The sequence below is a fragment of the Cherax quadricarinatus genome, unplaced genomic scaffold (assembly GCF_038502225.1).
Source record: "Cherax quadricarinatus isolate ZL_2023a unplaced genomic scaffold, ASM3850222v1 Contig12, whole genome shotgun sequence".
Lineage (NCBI taxonomy): Eukaryota > Metazoa > Arthropoda > Malacostraca > Decapoda > Parastacidae > Cherax > Cherax quadricarinatus.
In genome coordinates, this window is record NW_027195038.1 from 54,480 (window position 1) to 75,000 (window position 20,521).

Consider the following 20,521-nt stretch of genomic DNA (forward strand, 5'->3'; position numbering starts at 1 on the left):
AACAGAGGACTGTGGACAGTTATTTTGTGAGACAGGGGTCCAGTGACTCTCAAGCTGGTCCTAGTGGCATTAAAAGACAGAAGGGAAGTAACCCCAGAGAAGGCTTTGAAACCTGAAGTCCTCATGGAGGGAGATTCTCCTTCCAAACACTAACCTCAGCTCCCTCTCTCTTCCTCCCTATCTTCCAGATGCCATCACCAATCTTCAATAAAGGTAAGTAAAATGTTATTTTATATGTTTATTTAAATTTATTAATACATAATTGAACACTATATTTGTTGTATGTAAAACTATAATTAATCTCTATAAAATGTATTTTTTGGTGAATATTTTTGGGTTTCAGGAATGGATTAATTGTATTTCCATTATTTCTTATGGGAAATATTGCTTCGCTTTTCAGACTTTTTGAATTTAGAACTAACTCCTGAAACTGATTAAGTTCGATATTTGAGGTTCCACTATTTCTCCACAAAACTTTGCAACTCACTCCACTTTGCACACATGTCCTTAATCACTGAAGGCACTGATTGTTGATGAGGACTTCCCGTACATCCTGGCAAGATCAACCAAACGTACGCCACTTTCGTACTTTGCTGCGTGTTCTTTCTTGAATTCTATCGTGTTTCTCACCTTCTTTATCAAAGGGCTCGCACTTAGAACTTTCTTTGGCACCATGGTGGGTTATATAGCAGTCGCACTCAATAAACAAGCACAAAAGCAATGGATTACTATGAAATTTTTCAGATGAATGCACAGGGTAATCCTTACTCAATGAAACAAAGCCAGACTGGCTCAGAATGAGTGGGATGATTTGTGTGGGTGCGGGAAGGCAGACACATTCGGTTTGGTGGACCTACAAAAACCAAGGTGATGAACGAAAACCGAGACAAAATTTTGATGAAAAAATTCATCGAAAACTGAATTTGACAAAAACCAGGGCAAACGAAAACCGAAGTTCCACTGTACTACTCTATAGAAAACCTCTTGTTATGCAGAGCATTTCAGGAAAATTAGTTCAGTTTTGTTCCAGAATGCGACCTACACCAGTCCACTAACACCCAGGTACCCATTTTACTGATGGGTGAACATGGACAGCAGGTGTCTTATGGAAACACATCCTAATGTTTCCAGCCATACCAGGGATTGACCCCCCAGACCTCAGTGTGTGAGTTGAGTGCGCTACCAAGTGAGCCATGGGACACCATAGAATGATCACTGATTATTTCAAGACATAATAACACCAGGTAGTAGGTTGGTAGACAGCAACCACCCAGGGAAGTACTACCGTCCTGCCAGATGACTGTGAAACAAAAACCTGTAACTGTTTTGCATGATGGTAGGATTGCTGGTTTCTTTTTCTGCCTCATAAACACGCTAAGATAACAGGGATATCTTGCTACTCCTACTTACACTTTGGTCACACTTCACAGACACGCACATGCATATATATATATTCATACATCTAGGTTTTTCTCCTTTTTCTAAATAGCTCTTGTTCTTCTTTATTTCTTCTATTGTCCATGGGGAAGTGGAAAAGAATCTTTCCTCCGTAAGCCATGCGTGTCGTATGAGGCGACTAAAATGCCGGGAGCAATGGGCTAGTAACCCCTTCTCCTGTAGACATTTACTAAAAAAGAGAAGAAGAAAAACTTGATAAAACTGGGATGCTTGAATGTGCGTGGATGTAGTGCGGATGACAAGAAACAGATGATTGCTGATGTTATGAATGAAAAGAAGTTGGATATCCTGGCCCTAAGCGAAACAAAGCTGAAGGGGGTAGGGGAGTTTCGGTGGGGGGAAATAAATCGGATTAAATCTGGAGTATCTGAGAGAGTTAGAGCAAAGGAAGGGGTAGCAGTAATGTTGAAGGATCAGTTATGGAAGGAGAAAAGAGAATATGAATGTGTAAATTCAAGAATTATGTGGATTAAAGTAAAGGTTGGATGCGAAAAGTGGGTCATAATAAGCGTGTATGCACCTGGAGAAGAGAGGAATGTAGAGGAGAGAGAGAGATTTTGGGAGATGTTAAGTGAATGTATAGGAACCTTTGAACCAAGTGAGAGAGTAATTGTGGTAGGGGACCTGAATGCTAAAGTAGGAGAAACTTTTAGAGAGGGTGTGGTAGGTAAGTTTGGGGTGCCAGGTGTAAATGAAAATGGGAGTCCTTTGATTGAACTTTGTATAGAAAGGGGTTTAGTTATAGGTAATACATATTTTAAGAAAAAGAGGATAAATAAGTATACAAGATATGATGTAGGGCAAAATGACAGTAGTTTGTTGGATTATGTATTGGTAGATAAAAGACTGTTGAGTAGACTTCAGGATGTACATGTTTATAGAGGGGCCACAGATATATCAGATCACTTTCTAGTTGTAGCTACACTGAGAGTAAAAGGTAGATGGGATACAAGGAGAATAGAAGCATCAGGGAAGAGAGAGGTGAAGGTTTATAAACTAAAAAAGGAGGCAGTTAGGGTAAGATATAAACAGCTATTGGAGGATAGATGGGCTAATGAGAGCATAGGCAATGGGGTCGAAGAGGTATGGGGTAGGTTTAAAAATGTAGTGTTGGAGTGTTCAGCAGAAGTTTGTGGTTACAGGAAGGTGGGTGTGGGAGGGAAGAGGAGCGATTGGTGGAATGATGATGTAAAGAGAGTAGTAAGGGAGAAAAAGTTAGCATATGAGAAGTTTTTACAAAGTAGAAGTGATGCAAGGAGGGAAGAGTATATGGAGAAAAAGAGAGAGGTAAAGAGAGTGGTGAAGCAATGTAAAAAGAGAGCAAATGAGAGAGTGGGTGAGATGTTATCAACAAATTTTGTTGAAAATAAGAAAAAGTTTTGGAGTGAGATTAACAAGTTAAGGAAGCCTAGAGAACAAATGGATTTGTCAGTTAAAAATAGGAGAGGAGAGTTATTAAATGGAGAGTTAGAGGTGTTGGGAAGATGGAGGGAATATTTTGAGGAATTGTAAAATATTGATGAAGATAGGGAAGCTGTGATTTCGTGTATAGGGCAAGGAGGAATAACATCTTGTAGGAGTGAGGAAGAGCCAGTTGTGAGTGTGGGGGAAGTTCGTGAGGCAGTAGGTAAAATGAAAGGGGGTAAGGCAGCTAGGATTGATGGGAAAAAGATAGAAATGTTAAAAGCAGGTGGGGATATAGTTTTGGAGTGGTTGGTGCAATTATTTAATAAATGTATGGAAGAGGGTAAGGTACCTTGGGATTGGCAGAGAGCATGCATAGTTCCTTTGTAAAAAGGCAAAGGGGACAAAAGAGAGTGCAAAAATTATAGGGGGATAAGTCTGTTGAGTATACCTGGTAAAGTGTATGTAGAGTTATTATTGAAAGAATTAAGAGTAAGATAGAGAATAGGATAGCAGATGAACAAGGAGGCTTTAGGAAAGGTAGGGGGTGTGTGGACCAGGTGTTTACAGTGAAACACATAAGTGAACAGTATTTAGATAAGGCTAAAGAGGTCTTTGTGGCATTTATGGATTTGGAAAATGCGTGGATAGGGGGGCAATGTGGCAGATGTTGCAGGTGTATGGTGTAAGAGGTAGGTTACTGAAAGCAGTGAAGAGTTTTTACGAGAATAGTGAGGCTCAAGTTAGAGTATGTAGGAAAGAGGGAAATTATTTCCCTGTAAAAGTAGGCCTTAGACAAGGATGTGTGATGTCACCGTGGTTGTTTAATATATTTATAGATGGGGTTGTAAGAGAAGTAAATGTGAGGGTCTTGGCAAGAGGCGTGGAGTTAAAAGATAAAGAATCACACATAAAGTGGGAGTTGTCACAGTTGCTCTTTGCTGATGACACTGTGCTCTTGGGAGATTCTGAAGAGAAGTTGCAGAGATTGGTGGATGAATTTGGTAGGGTATGCAAAAGAAGAAAATTAAAAGTGAATACAGGAAAGAGTAAGGTTATGAGGATAACAAAAAGATTAGGTGATGAAAGAGTGGATATCAGATTGGAGGGAGAGAGTATGGAGGAGGTGAATGTATTCAGATATTTGGGAGTGGACGTGTCAGCGGATGGGTCTATGAAAGATGAGGTGAATCATAGAATTGATGTGGGGAAAAGGGTGAGTGGTGCACTTAGGAGTCTCTGGAGACAAAGATCTTTGTCCTTGGAGGCAAAGAGGGGAATGTATGAGAGTATAGTTTTACCAATGCTCTTACATGGGTGTGAAGCATGGGTGATGAATGTTGCAGCGAGGAGAAGGCTGGAGGCAGTGGAGATGTCATGTCTGAGGGCAATGTGTGGTGTGAATATAATGCAGAGAATTCGTAGTTTGGAAGTTAGGAGGAGGTGCGGGATTACCAAAACTGTTGTCCAGAGGGCTGAGGAAGGGTTGTTGAGGTGGTTTGGACATGTAGAGAGAATGGAGCAAAACAGAATGACTTCAAGAGTGTATCAGTCTGTAGTGGAAGGAAGGCGGGGTAGGGGTCAGCCTAGGAAAGGTTGGAGGGAGGGGGTAAAGGAGGTTTTGTGTGCAAGGGGTTTGGACTTCCAGCAGGCATGCGTGAGCATGTTTGATAGGAGTGAATGGAGACAAATGGTTTTTAATACTTGACGTGCTGTTGGAGTGTGAGCAAAGTAACATTTATGAAGGGGTTCAGGGAAACCGGCAGGCCGGACTTGAGTCCTGGAGATGGGAAGTACAGTGCCTGCACTCTGAAGGAGGGGTGTTAATGTTGCAGTTTAAAAACTGTAGTGTAAAGCACCCTTCTGGCAAGACAGTGATGGAGTGAATGATGGTGAAAGTTTTTCTTTTATGGGCCACCTTGCCTTGGTGGGAATTGGCCAGTGTGTTAATAATAAAAAAACTAAAAATAACACCAGAGAAGACTCAAAATAAAGTAGCTGTGTAAATGAGAAAAACAAAATTAACAGACTGAAAACAAGCGCAGGAAGAGATTAAGAATAATTCAGACAGATAATTAAATCAGAGAACGGGTGAGGTTTGAACCAATGGGAAGTGAGCAAACTCCCAGGCCAGTGCATTAACCACTAGACCAGCTGTCTCTAATAAAACTAATCCAACTAAATATATACCTGTATACCATTGGGAAGTTCCATGATTTGTTTGCGACCATGTTATCACAACTTCATGAGTCAGATTATTTTTTGTGGGATCAGTAAAACCAGAAGTAAGCATTGTTCAGTGAAGAGTGTGAGGGAAGCATATTATTATACAGTGGACCCCCGCATAACGATTACCTCCGAATGCGACTAATTATGTAAGTGTATTTATGTAAGTGCGTTTGTACGTGTATGTTTGGGGGTCTGAAATGGACTAATCTACTTCACAATATTCCTTATGGGAACAAATTCGGTCAGTACTGGCACCTGAACATACTTCTGGAGTGAAAAAATATCGTTAACCGGGGGTCCACTGTATATCTGTTCTGTTCTTATATATGCAGATGGTGTCTTCCTGTAGCTGCAGGTGTGGGCACCCACAGCCTCCGAGTATTATTCAGGTATACACAGATACAGTTACATAGATTATCATACATAGCAGCATATGTGTAGAGAACCTGAGATAACCCAAAAAGTCAGACAGAGTGACTTTACTTATTATCACTGGGGAAGTACAAAAACAAAAACGCTTCGAAGAAAAAAGTGAGAGTTTTTATTGAGGTTGTATGAACATTCTTCTTCATCCACCTCCTCTTGTTGTTGTCTGTTATTCTCATGTGTTGGCCAGTGTATTGACAGGTTATTGTATAAGTAAATCACTGAATTATTTCCTCAGTTTTCATCTTGCAGGTGTTAGTTTTGGTGTGAGATATGTACCAGCTGTGATAACTACAGGTTTCTGTTCATCTTGCAGGTGTTGGTTTTGGACTGATATATGTACCAGCTGTGATAGCTACAGGTTTCTACTTTGAGAAGCGTCGAGCTCTGGCCACCGGTATCGCTGTCTGTGGCTCTGGCATCGGCACCTTTATCTTTGCTCCCCTCAATAACTACCTCATTGCTACCATGAACTGGCGGTGGACACTCATTGTGTATGCAGGTCAGTAGTGATCGTGTTGCTGATGGTCATTATGTACCCAGTATTGTAACAGTTAACATGTTGGTGATAATCATTATGTACCCAGTATTGTAATAGTTAGCCTTTTGCTGATAATCATTATGTACCCAGTATTGTAACAGTTAGTTAACATGTTACTGATGGTCATTATGTACCCAGTATTATAACAGTTAGTTAACATGTTAATGATGGTTATTATGTACCCAGTATTGTAACAGTTAGTTAAACAAACCATACCACGGGCGGGATTGAATCCGCGGTCAGAGAGTCTCGAAACTCCAGACCGTCGCGTAAGCCACTGGACCAGCTAGCCACAATAAGATTCGTCCAACTAGGTATATTTCTACACCATAGGAAGGTTAGCATAGGCACCACTGTGACCACGAATGCAAGTTTTTACAGACGAATCTCCAGCTAGCGTGGCCATGACGAACTCTAGCTCAAGTCCCCTCAATGCCGTCAACATGACTCACAAAATCGTAATGACACGATTGCAAACAAACCATACCACAGACAGGATTGAACCCGCGCTCAGAGAGTCTCAAAACTCCAGACCGTCGCGTTAGCCACTGGACCAGCTAGCCACAATAAGATTCGTCCAACTAGGTATATTTCTACACCGTAGGAAGGTTAGCATAGGCACCACTGTGACCACAAATGCAAATGCCTATGCTAACCTTCCTATGGTGTAGAAATATACCTAGTTGGACGAATCTTATTGTGGCTAGCTGGTCCAGTGGCTAACGCGACGGTCTGGAGTTTTGAGACTCTCTGACCGCGGGTTCAATCCCGCCCGTGGTAAGGTTTGTTTGCAATCATGTCATTACAATTTTGTGAACAGTTAGTTAACATGTTACTGATGATCATTGTGTATAGGATGATGACTGGTCATTCCTAACTGTTATGACAGTGTATATAGTATTTTCTGTAACCAGTTAAGAAAAAGTTGTTCTTTTTATTCTATATTTCTTTTATTCTTTTTTCTTTTTATAACCCCTCTCTCCTTCTGTTTCAACCCCTCTCTTCATCCTGTTCATCCTTTCTCCCTCTCCTTGTCTCTCGTTCCCCTAACCTAACCTAACTTTACCTAACCTAACTTTACTTAATCTAACCTAACTTAACCTAACCTAACTTTACCTAATTTAAGCTGAACTAACCTAACTTAACTTACCATCTGTCTATAACAACCCACCCCTCCATCTACCTATAACAACCCACCCTTCCATCTATCTATAACAACCTACCCCTCCATCTACCTATAACAACCCACCCTTCCATCTATCTATAACAACCTACCCCTCCATCTACCTATAACAACCCACCCCTCCATCTATCTATAACAACCCACCCCTCCATCTACCTATAACAGTACACCCCTCCATCTACCTATAACAGCCCACCCCTCCATCTACCTATAACAGCCCACCCCTCCATCTACCTATAACAGCCCACCCCTCCATCTACCTATAACAACCCACCCCTCCTTCTACCTATAACCACCCACCCCTCCATCTACCTATAACAACCCACCCCTCCATCTACCTATAACAGTACACCCCTCCATCTACCTATAACAGTACACCCCTCCATCTACCTATAACAGTACACCCTTCCATCTACCTATAACAGCCCACCCCTCCATCTACCTATAACAGCCCACCCCTCCATCTACCTATAACAGCCCACCCCTCCATCTACCTATAACAGCCCACCCCTCCATCTACCTGTAACAGCCCACCCCTCCATCTATCTATCATCATTCTCCAGTAATTTCTCTAATACCAACAATTCAAAGTTTTTCAACAGTTTTATTAAAATTTAAATTTTTCACCTAAATAATGTAAACTTGAAGGTTTACCTGGAGTTTACCTGGAGTTTACCTGGAGTTTACCTGGAGTTTACCTGGAGTTTACCTGGAGAGGGTTTCGGGGGTCAGTGCCCCCGTGGCTCGGTCTGAGACCAGGTTGTTTTCCATTTTATAAAATGCATCAACATTAATATTTTGAAACCTATCTGAAGAGTCAGTCTTCAGTTACTGTCAGTTTCCAGTTATTCTGTTTTATACAAAAATTTAGTGTATTGATAAATTTTCCCACAGACAAAATGAATTTGATGGGCACTATCCTGACCCTAAGATATACCAGCCATTAAATATTGAAGTTACTGAGAAGAGGTAGACTCAGATATAACAAACGGGATTTAATGGGAATAAAAATTTCAAGCCGTTTTACACACAAAATTATCAGATGTTCACCAACACATTTCAGTTTTGCTCTCTACCATTATTACCAAATTTGCACACAAAAACCACTCCCTATGAAATCAAAAGGCTCAGCAGGAGATGCAGATTTCCCTACTGAAAAGCAGGGGCACTATGTGTACACTAAGAGACAACACAGTAAGTGTCAGGAGCTCAAGGCTGTTCAGTTGCCTCCCAGCATACATAAGGGGGATTACCAATAGACCCCTGGCTGTCTTCAAGAAGACACTGGACAGGCATCTAAAGTCAGTACCTGATCAGCTGGGCTGTGGTTCTTACATTGGTTTATTTGTGGCCAACGGTAACAGCCTGGTTGATCGGACCCTTGTTCACCACGAGGCCTGGTCTCAGACTGGGCTGCAGGGGTGCTGACCCTCCAAAACCCTCTCCAGGTATACCATCAATGATTTAGGAGGCATCTTTTTTTTAATGAGTGTTTTGAAAGTTATCACAGCCATTCCAGGATGCTGGGAATGTGGTCAGTAAGTAAAATGGCTCCCGCACATGTCGGTTGTTGCTAGACTCTGGTCCTGCCTACCATACACCAGTGTGGAAAATTTTAAAAGTTGGAAGGAGAAAATTCTGTATTGAGGATTGTCTTTAGGTTCGAAGCATCAGCAAGGTAAAAAGCCTAGTTCCCCCAAGGCACTATTCTGGTACCTCTGCTGTTTCTCATCCTCATAACAGACATGGATAAAAACACCCATCACAGTTTTGTATCATCACATGCAGATGACACTAAAATAACCATGCAAGTCACTATGGTAGAAGACACTGAAAAATTACAGGAAGATATAAGCAGTGTTTTCCAGTGGGCAGTGGAGAACAACATGACATTCAATGGTGATAAGCTCCAAATGCTTTGGTATGGAAAGAATAAAAAACTCAAAAGGAACAATGTATACAAAACTCAAGAGGATCACCAAATAGAATGAAAGGAAAACGTGAAAGACTTGGGAATAATTATGTCATCTGACCTTTCTTTCAATGAGCATAAAACAAAGGTCACAACAGCCAGGAGGATGATGGGGTAGATAATGAGAACTTTCAAGACAAGAAATAATGCCAATGGTGACACTTTACAAATCGCTAGTGCTCCCTCATTTGGAATATTGCTCAGCGCTGACGGCCCCATTCAATGCAGGAGAAATATCAAACCTTGAACAAATAGAGATTGCCGACAGCCCACACAGAGCCAGTAAAGCATTTAAATTACTGGGAACTCCTTAAAGTCTTAAATATGTACTCACTGAAATGGAGGAGAGAAAGATTCAGATTCATTTATTTCTTTGCAAGTAGCACATTGAGATTATATTTTTACAATGATGGTTGCAGTGCAAAGAGAGCCTCTGTTATGCCTTGGCATTATAGGCTGATAATATATACCTGGAAAGTACTCGAGGGTCTGATCCTAAGTCTACACACTGCCATAACTACATACTGGAATGAGAGATATGTGAGGAAGTGCAAAAGAACCCAGTAAAAAGCAGGGGTGTGGTGGGCACATTAAGGGAACACTGTATCAACATTCATGGCCCCAGATTATTCAACATCTTACCAGAATATATCAGAAACACTGCTGGAACAAGTGTAGAAGCTTTCAAGAGAAAACTTGACAAGTTTCTTCACTAGGTGCCAGATCAACCAGGCTGTGATGGATATGTGGGACAGTGAGCCACCAGCACCAACAGCCTGGTTAACCAGGCTAACATTAGATAAACCTTGCCCATGGCTGGGCTCCGGGAGTAGAAAGACTCTCGAAGCTCAAAGGTATATCCTGACTATGGAAATTGTAATAATACAATTGTTAACAAGTGAGAGAATGGTTGAGGGTTTGAACCCATGGCAAGTGAGTGCTAGACCTCCCAGGCCAGTGTGCTAACCACTGTACCACCTGACTCATGTTATAACATTTTCATGAGTCATAATGATGGTTTGGAGGGGGCTTGAGCTAGAGCACGTCACAGCCACGCTGGTCCTAGATTTGTCTGTACAAGCCTGCCTTTGTGGTCACAGTGGTGGCCCATGCTAACCTCCCTATTGTGTACAGAAATATAGCTAGTTGGATGTCTCCTATCAGAGTCAGCTGGTACTGTACAGCAGTTAGCGCACTGGCCTGGAAGTTATAGCACTCACTTGCCGTGGGTTCAAGTCCCACCCATTCCCTGATTTACAAACAAGTTGTCTCTCACCTCAAATACTAACATGCTGTTGTGTCATCTTCACCAGGAATAACACTATCATGTGCCATTTTTGGGTTGGCGTTCAGGCCTCTACAACCCACCACACAGTCCTCTGATGAAGATTCTGAGCCTCCAGGAACTCCATTGCTTATGAGGTCAGTCTGTTTGCTACCACTGCTACTTACCATAAGTCAGTCTTACCATTGTGTGTACTTGATAACCTACATATACAACACTGAATCATTGGGGCTGAGAGCTATGTTTAATTTCTCATGTGCAAGGTGCTATCAAAAAGTTCTACAAATTTTTGTGCCCTTCCTGGGTGAAATTTGACAGCATTGTAGATCACACTAGACAGTACACACTGTTGTCAAGTAGCGCGGTCAGTTACAATGTGCTCGGTCATTCTGCTGAGGTTAGGTGAGAAATATTTTTGTTGTGTTATCATTGTGTTATTGCAATTTTTTTTTGTAACGGAATGGAATATTTGTGTGTGTGTGTGTGTGTGTGTGTGTGTGTGTGTGTGTGTGTGTGTGTGTGTGTGTGTGTGTGTGTGTGTGTCAAGCTTGGTAAAACAGCGGTGAAACTCACAAAATGCTTCAGCAAGCATTTGATGAAGAAGTAATGAATAAAACAGTGTTTTGAGTGGTTTTCTCAATTTAAAACACAACAAACGTCAGTTGAAGTTGATGGACATTCTGGCCGTCCATCAGCATCAACAGCAGATGCCAACGATGGAAATGCCCCAAATGGCTCAGATCAGAAAGAAAAGCAGGCCAAGTCAAGAGCATGCTCAATTTTTTTTTTAACAGTGATAATCATTCATCAGAAATTTGTTCCACCAGGGCAGACAGTTAACCAAAACTTTTATATCAAGATTCTGAGACATTTGAAGAAATGCATGAAAAAGAAAAGTCTGGCATTGTGGGTATCCAATGGCATGAGCCATTGTTCAGTGTTATCTGGCCAAGAACAACATGACGATCAACCACCTCCCTCACTACACCCTAGATCTAGCCTCTGTGACTTCTTTTTCTTCCCAAAAATGAAAATGTCACTCAAGACTGACTCACGAAATCGTAATGACACGATTGCAAACAAACCATATCTCCGGCCGGGACTGAACCCGCGGTCACTCAAGAGGCGATGTTTTAACAACATGGAGGAGATTCAGCAGAATCACAGGCCAAGCTACACACTGTTAACAAAGAAAAGTTCCAGAAATATTTCAAGAAGTGGCAGAGGCACCGGGATCAGTGTATAGCCACCCAGTGAGAGTGCTTCCATAGAGAGTACTTCCAGGAAGGGTACTTCCAGGAAGAGTACTTCCAGGAAGAGTACTTCCAGGAAGAGAATGTCCAGGGAGAGTACTTCCATGGAGAGTACTTCTAGGGAGAGTAATTCCAGGGACATAACTTCAACCAGGTGATAAGATAAGCCTATATATGTTTTTTTTTTTTTGTCTTTTTTTTTTTACAAAAATCTAGAAACGTTCTGATAGCACCTCATACTCAAATTCTTTCTTCTGTCTGCATGAATTTGATGTCCTCCAATTAAGACTTTAAGTTGCACCGTCTACCAAGATAGTGACACTTCTCAAAGGTCACATCTGGGATGCAATACTAGTTATAATCTGAGAACAGACACCAGGTCTCTTTACCGAGATAGATATCAAAATTTTGAGGCCCAGATTCTGTACCCAATACATATGTCCCTCTGTGACCCACTCATACCATGGGTATGGGCAGACTACCACCCACACTTTAGGTATGGAGTGCATAATAATGACATTGAATTAACTATTTATGTTAAGAGTAAATAGTTTGACAAACAGAAATATTGAAAATGTAAGTTTACTGTAATTTGCACTTGTAATGTGCATTGTTGCAGGATCAAGAAAGCTCGGGATGAACAAATGCGGCAGTGTGCGTCTGCGCTCTCCATGGCCTCCATGAACTCTAAGTCTCCCTCCAAGACTAACATGGACGATCCTCTCAATGATGCTGATATGAAGGTAAGACTGTGCCTTGATGAAGGTAAGACTGTACTTGATGATGGTAAGACTGTGCCTTGAAAAAAGTAAGACTGTATCTTGATGATGGTAAGACTGTACTTTGATGATGATAAGACTGTGCCTTGATGATGGTAAGACTGTACCTTGATGATGGTAAGACTGTACCTTGATGATGGTAAGACTGTACCTTGATGATGGTAAGACTGTACCTTGATGATGGTAAGACTGTACCTTGATGATGGTAAGACTGTACCTTGATGAAGGTAAGACTGTACCTTGATGAAGGTAAGACTGTACCTTGATGATGGTAAGGCTGTACCTTGATGGAGGTAAGACTGTACCTTGATGATGGTAAGACTGTACTTTGATGATGGTAAGACTGTACCTTGATGATGGTAAGACTGTACCTTGATGAAGGTAAGACTGTACCTTGATGAAGGTAAGACTGTACCTTGATGAAGGTAAGACTACCTTGATGAAGGTAAGACTGTACCTTGATGAAGGTCAGACTGTACCTTGATGAAGGTAGGACTCCACCTTGATGATTGTAAGACTGTACCTTGATGAAGGTAAGACTGTACCTTGATGAAGGTAAGACTACCTTGATGAAGGTAAGACTGTACCTTGATGAAGGTAAGACTACCTTGATGAAGGTAAGACTGTACCTTGATGAAGGTAAGACTCTACCTTGATGATTGTAAGACTGTACCTTGATGAAGGTAAGACTGTACCTTGATGAAGACATAACTGTGAACTTCACAGTTACTGTTGCCATCAACACTTTAATTAAGTCATTATTAAGTATACTTTACTTAATTCATTAATAATATCATATGAAACACACTTTGTCTAGAGGAAAACTGAAGAGTGACTGAGGAAGGTGTGTACTTGACTAATTGGGGTCGAGTCATAGCTCCTGGCTCTGCCTCTTCACTGGTCGCTACTAGATCACTCTCTCCCTGCTCCATGAGCCTTATCATACCTCTTCTTAAAGCTGTGTATTGTTCCTGGCTCCACTACATCACTTTCCAGACTATTCCACTTCTTGACAACTCTGAGCAAGTACTTTCTAACATCCATGCCATTCATCTAAATCTTTAACTTCCAGTTGTGACCCCTTGTTGGTGTGTCCCATCTCTAAAACATCCTGTCTCTGTCCACTTTGTAAATTCTTATTATTATTTTATATGTAGTGTAAAGCACCCTTCTGGCAAGACAGTGATGGAGTGAATGATGGTGAAAGTTTTTCTTTTTCGGGCCACCCTGCCTTGGTGGGAATCGGCCAGTGTGATAATAAAAAAATGTAGTTATCGTGTTCCTCCTGTCTCTCCTGTCCTCCAGTGTCATCAGATTGATTCCCCTCAGCCTCCTAGTAGGACATGCCCCTTAGCTCTGGGACTAGTCTCTTTGCAAACCTTTTCACTTTCTCTAATTTATTGACATGCTTGATCAGGTGTGGGTTCCAAATTGGTGCTGCATACTCTAATATGGGCCTGATGTACACTTTGTACAGAGTTCTGATCGATCCCTTACTGAGGTATTGGAACGCTATTCTTAGGTTTGCCAGGCACCCATATGCTGCGGCAGTTATTTTCTTGAATGAGGTTTACAGATTTTGGCCTGCTAGACTCTACTCTGTCTGTGGTCTTCTTTGCCCTTCCCCAATCTTCATGACTTTGCAGTTGGTGGGGTTAAACTCCAGGAGCCAGTTGCTGTTCCAGACTTGCAGCCTGTCCAGGTCCCTTTGTAGTCCTGCCTGAGCCTCATCTGATTGAATTCTCCTCATTAGCTTCACACCATCTACAAGCAGGGACACTTCGGAGTCTATCCCTTCCGCCATGTCATTCACATGTATATACCAGAAACAGCACTGGTCCTAGGACCCACTGTTGCCTTCCTGTCAGGCATTCTCTGATCCATTGCAGTACCTTTCCTGTTATACCTGCCTGGTCTTCCAGCTTTTTCATTAATCTCTTGTGGGGAACTGTGTCAAAAGCCTTCTGACAGTCCAAGAAAATGCAATCTACCCACCCCTCTCTCTGTCTCTCATTCTCTGTCTCTCATTCTCTGTCTCTCACTCTCTCTCACTCTCTCTCTCTCTCACTCTCTCTTCTCTCTCTTCTATCTCTTCTCTCTCACACTCTCACACACTCTCTCTCTCTCTCTCTCTCTGTGTGTCTCACTGTCTCTCTGGCTGTCTCTCTGTCTCACTGGCTGTCTGGCTGTCTCTCTGTCTGTCTGTCTCTCTCTGTCTCTCTCTGTCTCTCTCTGTCTCTCTCTCTGTCTCTCTCTCTCTGTCTCTGTCTCTCTCTGTCTCTCTCTCTCTCTCTCTCTCTCTCTCTCTCTCTCTCTCTCTCTCTCTCTCTCTCTCTCTCTCTCTCTCTCTCTCTCTTTCTTTCTTTCTTACATCTTACTGTCATCACTTTGTCATAGAACTCAAGTAGGTTTGTGAAACAGGATTTCCCATCCCTGAAACCATGCTGGTTTTCATTGATAAGCTAATTCCTTTCTAGGTGCTCCACCATGCTTCTCCTGATAATCTTCTCCATGTCAGTGACACTGGTCTTTAGTTCAATGCTGCATGTCTGTTTCCTTTCTTAAAAACTGGCACCACATTTGCTGTTCTACACACTTCAGGTAGTCAGCCTGTTTTGATGGATATGTTGAAAGATTGTTGTTAGTGGTACACGGAGTGCCTCTGCTCCCTCTCTCAGGACCCGTGGAGAGATGTTATCTGGCTCCATCACCTTCGAGATATCTAGTTCACTAAGCAGCCTCTTCACCTCGTCCTCAATTGTATATATTGTGTCCAGCACTTGTTGGTGTACCCCACCACTCATGCTTTCTGGTGTCCTTTTTGTCGCCATTGTAAATACTTCTTTAAATCTCGTGTTTAGCTCTTCACATACTTCTCAGTCATTTCTTTTGTGTGTGTGTGTGTGTGTGTGTGTGTGTGTGTACGTGTGTGTGTACATGTGTGTGTGTGTGTGTGTGTGTGTGTGTGTACATGTGTACATGTGTGTGTGTGTACGTGTGTGTACCCACCGAATTGTGGTTGCAGCAGTAGAGTCATAGCTCCTGGTCCCGTCTGTGTGTGTGAGAGAGAGAGACCACAAACAGTAAACTAACAGAGGTGATCTGTGGCTCAAGGAACAATAACAAGAGTCAGATCCTGGACCTGGCCACTGTAGTCCATGCCGGACAAATGTTCGAGTCATCGAACTTGGTGTAGACATTATTGCTACCCTATAAGTCCAAAATTATTGACTTTTCCATTTTATTCGATGCCTCCAACATTTGTCCGAAACTGTCAAAATCCATTAAATTGAGGTTTGTTAATGAGCGATTTTACTGTAGTCTATTTTCAAAGAAAATTCATAGAAGCAGCCGGATATGGTAGTGTATGTAAAGATTATTCCATTTTCAATTAGGACTAAAAGCTTGTTATTGAATATAAATCTTGTTATAGTTAAAAAATCAAAATCAGAATCAAAACTTTTATTTCTTTATGTAGTATACAAACTGTAGTTTACATAATAAAGTATTTTTAGGCACAGACAAAACCATTAGCATGCTTGTGCATTTTGGGCATACTAATACATTCTACTCAAAACATTCTACTTAAAACGTTCTACTTAAAACGTTCTACTTAAAACTAGATGCAAGATTAAGACACATGTGTAACAGTTGGGTATCTTTAATGATGAAACATTTCACCTACCCAGTAGATTTCTTCAGTCAGATTCAGAGGCAGTAGGTATAGTGGTATAGTTGCACATGTGTCTTAATCATCAACGTGGCCCGGTGGCCTGGTGGCTAAAGCTCCCGCTTCACACACGGAGGGCCCGGGTTCGATTCCCGGCGGGTGGAAACATTCGACACGTTTCCTTACACCTGTTGTCCTGTTCACCTAGCAGCAAATAGGTACCTGGGTGTTAGTCGACTGGTGTGGGTCGCATCCTGGGGGACAAGATTAAGGACCACAATGGAAATAAGTTAGACAGTCCTCGATGACGCACTGACTTTCTTGGGTTATCCTGGGTGGCTAACCCTCCGGGGTTAAAAATCCGAACGAAATCTTATCTCTTATCTTATCTTAACGTGTCTATATTTTATACCATTTCCAATACTACTTAAAACTAGACATAGGTTATGGAGTGGTAAATTTTAATTATGTATTATTACAAAAAACTAGGTAGCAAAAATATTATATTATACCCGAACTACTGTTCATGTGTACACGGAGGTGCATTTTCAGTTAAATGGCAGTGCAGTGGCACGTGCATTGCTGGAGCGTCATGGCGGTGGTGGCGGCGGTGTACACAAGCGCTACAGTTTTCCTGGTATTGTGGTCTCAGGACCAGAGCCTATCAAGGAAGAGACCGAGATACCACTCATTGGTGAGTACCAGTGTTTCCACTGTTGTCACCACTGTTGTCATCACTGTTGTCATCACTGTTGTCATCACTGTTGTCATCACTGTTGTCATCACTGTTGTCATCACTGTTGCTACCACTGTTGCTACCACTGTTGTCACCACTGTTGTCTTCACAATGATTACTGATGTCACCACAGAGACTTACTAGTGTCACCAGGGTCCTCTCACGTAGATCTAGTATTGATACCAGGGTCTCTCATGTAGATCTACAGTACTGATACCAGGGTCCCTCATGTAGATCTACATCATAAGCTCAGCTCACTCAGATAAGCCGTGAGAGGTAAAGTTTGGCCTAGATATGAGAGAATGTGTCTGTGCTGTGAGTGTGCACACTATAAAAGAAATCCTGCCCTTCACAGTGAATGATGAGCAAAATAAAACTCTGACTTATGTGTTTCTTGATAACATTTGATAAAATGGAAGACATACTACTGAAATAGAGATGATTTTGGTTGGTTTCTGGAATGAAAGTTGCTTGAAATTGGGCTGAAAGTAGCAGAAATATTCTATTGTTGGTTTTCCTGAAGACAGTTAAGGATTCCCTATACTTCCTGGTCTGTTTTATAGGATTTTAAAAGGTCTGATTTAATTTCTAAGATGCCATAAACCATGACCAATTGTTCCTGGTTTTATTATTATCTGAGAAACAGGGTAAATCTTCATTTTTTTGTGAAGATGAATTCAAAATAGAGAGGTCTGGGGCCGTGATCAATGAAGAGAGGAAATTTTGTTTTCATGCCAGGAACGTCTACTGTGTTTATTTTGGACTTTATTTTTAAATTGTAAGTTGAAGATTAAGACACATGTGCAATGGCTGGTTATCTTTATTGATGAAACATTCCGCCTACACAGTAGACTTCTTCAGTCAAATACAAAGGGAGCAGAAGTAATGAAATAAAGATGACATAATCAGTCCATCAACTTTGGAGAAAAAGCATTTGAGGTGGTCAGTCCCTCAGCCTGGAGGCTGAGGGACTGACTTCTGTGCACTTTATAGAGTAGTTGTGATCACTGAATGGGCAGTTTCTTGTGCTCGGTCAATCTAACAGACACATACTAGTGAAATAGTTAAGAATTTGGTTGAAGGGAGCATTGGAATTTACTTAAAATAGGACTCAAATTGGGTGAAATCACTGATGCATAAATTGTCCAGATTAACTTTGTGCCTTCGTAATTCCATAAATTTTCCATCAAATTTTGTACTTTTGGTGTAATTACCTTCAGAAAAAGATTTCCTTTTATTTCAGATTTTATTTTTTAAATGTGGACACTAAGAGCAGTAATGATTTCAAGAGTGGAGTGTGAGAGTGTTAAATGTTTACTGTTGTTTACCTATTCTTATTTTTGTTTGCTGTTTGAACAAAACTTTTATTTCATATACTTTATGTGTGTCTAAATAATAGTAACTACTGTACTGTTTGTATATTGTTCGAGAGAAACCACAGCCTCTCCTCACTTAACGACGGAGTTCTGTTCCTAAAACCACATTGGTAAACAAATTCGTCACTAAGTGAGGAACATACTGTAATGATAATGGGTTTGTGTCAACCATCTGTGATATTGTTTTAATGTCACCTTTGCACCATTTATAACATTTCTGGTATATTTTTCAATGTTTATACAGTAGTGCACTGTATACTGTAATAAACAGAATAGAGGAAATCACCTCTGCTATACATTATTTGGGCATGAGTACTGGTCAGAGAGCCCGTCGTAAGTCCGAGTCATCAGTAAATGAGTACGTTGCTAAGTGAGGAGAGGCTGTACAGTATAAACTGACAAAAAACAATGCGTTTGATGTACTACGTCCATGACTATTACTCATTTGTCTTATATGCGGCTTTGTTTTTTGCAGATTTGTTATGCACTGTCCCATTTCTATTGGTAATTCCAAATTAATACAGCCTCTCCTCACTTAGCTATGTACTTATTTACTGACTACTTAGACTTATGATGGCCTCTTTGACCAGTATGAATAACTAAATAATATATAGATTAGCTGATTTCCTCTATTCTGTTTATTACACTATACAGCACACTACTGTATAAACATTTAAAAATATACTAACATTGTTATAAATGGTCCACAGGTGACATTAAAACAGTATTAAAGTTAGTTGACACAAACCCACAACCATTATAGTATGTTCCTCACCGAGCAATGAATTCGTTTACCAATGTGGTCTTAGGAATGCAACTCCATTGTTAAGTAAGCAGAGGCTGTATTCATTGTCACCATGTGCCTTCAGCATGGTTTGTAATGTGCACTGAAGATATTCAGTTGCTGAGTGTTTGTGACCTGACTGAACCTGGTACAGGTGCCGAGGACCTGGAACATATTTACACTGTGATAAAAGGGAGATTGCATCAGATATATTGCCAGGCTGATAGATAAACAGATAGAAAGACTTGTGCTTCATCTTGTCAGAGTGTGAGGGGAGGGATGGAGGTGGCACTGATGGAGCTGAGAGCCACAACACTCGAGTGCTGGACGACAACAAGAATGAAACTCTCTTTAAGAACATGAGTAACACTGACGAACACAATAACAGCAGAGTCAGTAATGTGAACACTTGCCCACGCAACAAGAGTGCTCCAGTTCTTGCTCAACCTCATCTGCTAGCTGCTGGTATGTTCTTCTTATTTGTTATAATGTAACAATAATGTAAATACAGAAATAAATACATGACTGATACAAGTGAACCTGGATGGAGAAGATGAAAGAGAACACTAAGATCTGTATATATCTGTGTGTTCAACAGTGTCTTCTAAACACTGACTCACTTGTATATTGAAATGTAGTTTACTTGTCTTATTTCTTTTTCAGTTTTCCATGTAATTTACTCATCATATTAGCACAACAATTAGTTTTATAAACAGTGAGAGAGAGGGAGAGTGTGTGCATGTGTGTGTGTACTCACCTAATTGTGGTTACAGGGGTTGAGTCAAAGCTCCAGGCCCTGCCTCTTCACTGGTCACTACTGGGTCACTCCCTGCTCTGTGAGCTTTATCATACCTCTTCTTAAAGCTATGTATAGATCCTGCCTCCACTACCTCACTTTCCAGACTACTCCACTTCCTCACAACTCTGTGACTGAAGAAATACTTCCTGACATCCATGTCAGGAAGTATTTCAGCTTCCAATTGTGACCCTTTGTTATTGTATCTCATATCTGGAACACCTTATCTCTGTCAACCTTGTCAATTCCTCTCAGTATTTTATATGTTGTTATCATGTCCCCCCATCCCTCCTGTCCTCTAGTGTCATAAGGTCAATTTCCCTTAACCTCTCCTCACAGGACATGCCCCTTAGCTCTGGGACTAGTCTCATTGCAAACCTCTCCACTTTCTCTAATTTCCTGATGTGCTTGCCCAGGTGTGGGTTGCACACTAGTGCTGCATACTCTAACATAGGTCTGACGTACACGATGTACAGAGTCCTGAAAAACTCCTTTCTCAGATTTTGGAAAGTTATTCTTAGGTTTGCTAGTCGCCCGTGTGCTGCAGCAGTTATTTGAAATTGAAAATGTTTATTTCCTTACAAAGCTTACAATGTGTGGTTTACATATTATAAAATATTAATTACGAA

At 41.2% G+C, this 20,521-nt stretch overlaps 1 protein-coding gene across 1 annotated transcript in view; it reads left to right on the forward strand.

Annotated features, from left to right (window-relative positions):
* LOC128685841 (monocarboxylate transporter 14) overlaps positions 1-20,521 on the forward strand; it is a 106,322-nt gene that overhangs the window by 52,440 nt on the left and 33,361 nt on the right. The window contains exons 4-8 of the mRNA XM_070079739.1: positions 5,834-6,019; positions 10,527-10,635; positions 12,371-12,494; positions 16,753-16,894; positions 19,361-19,561. Of these exons, the coding sequence (XP_069935840.1) occupies positions 5,834-6,019; positions 10,527-10,635; positions 12,371-12,494; positions 16,753-16,894; positions 19,361-19,561 (762 nt within the window). The remainder of the gene's footprint in view (positions 1-5,833; positions 6,020-10,526; positions 10,636-12,370; positions 12,495-16,752; positions 16,895-19,360; positions 19,562-20,521) is intronic.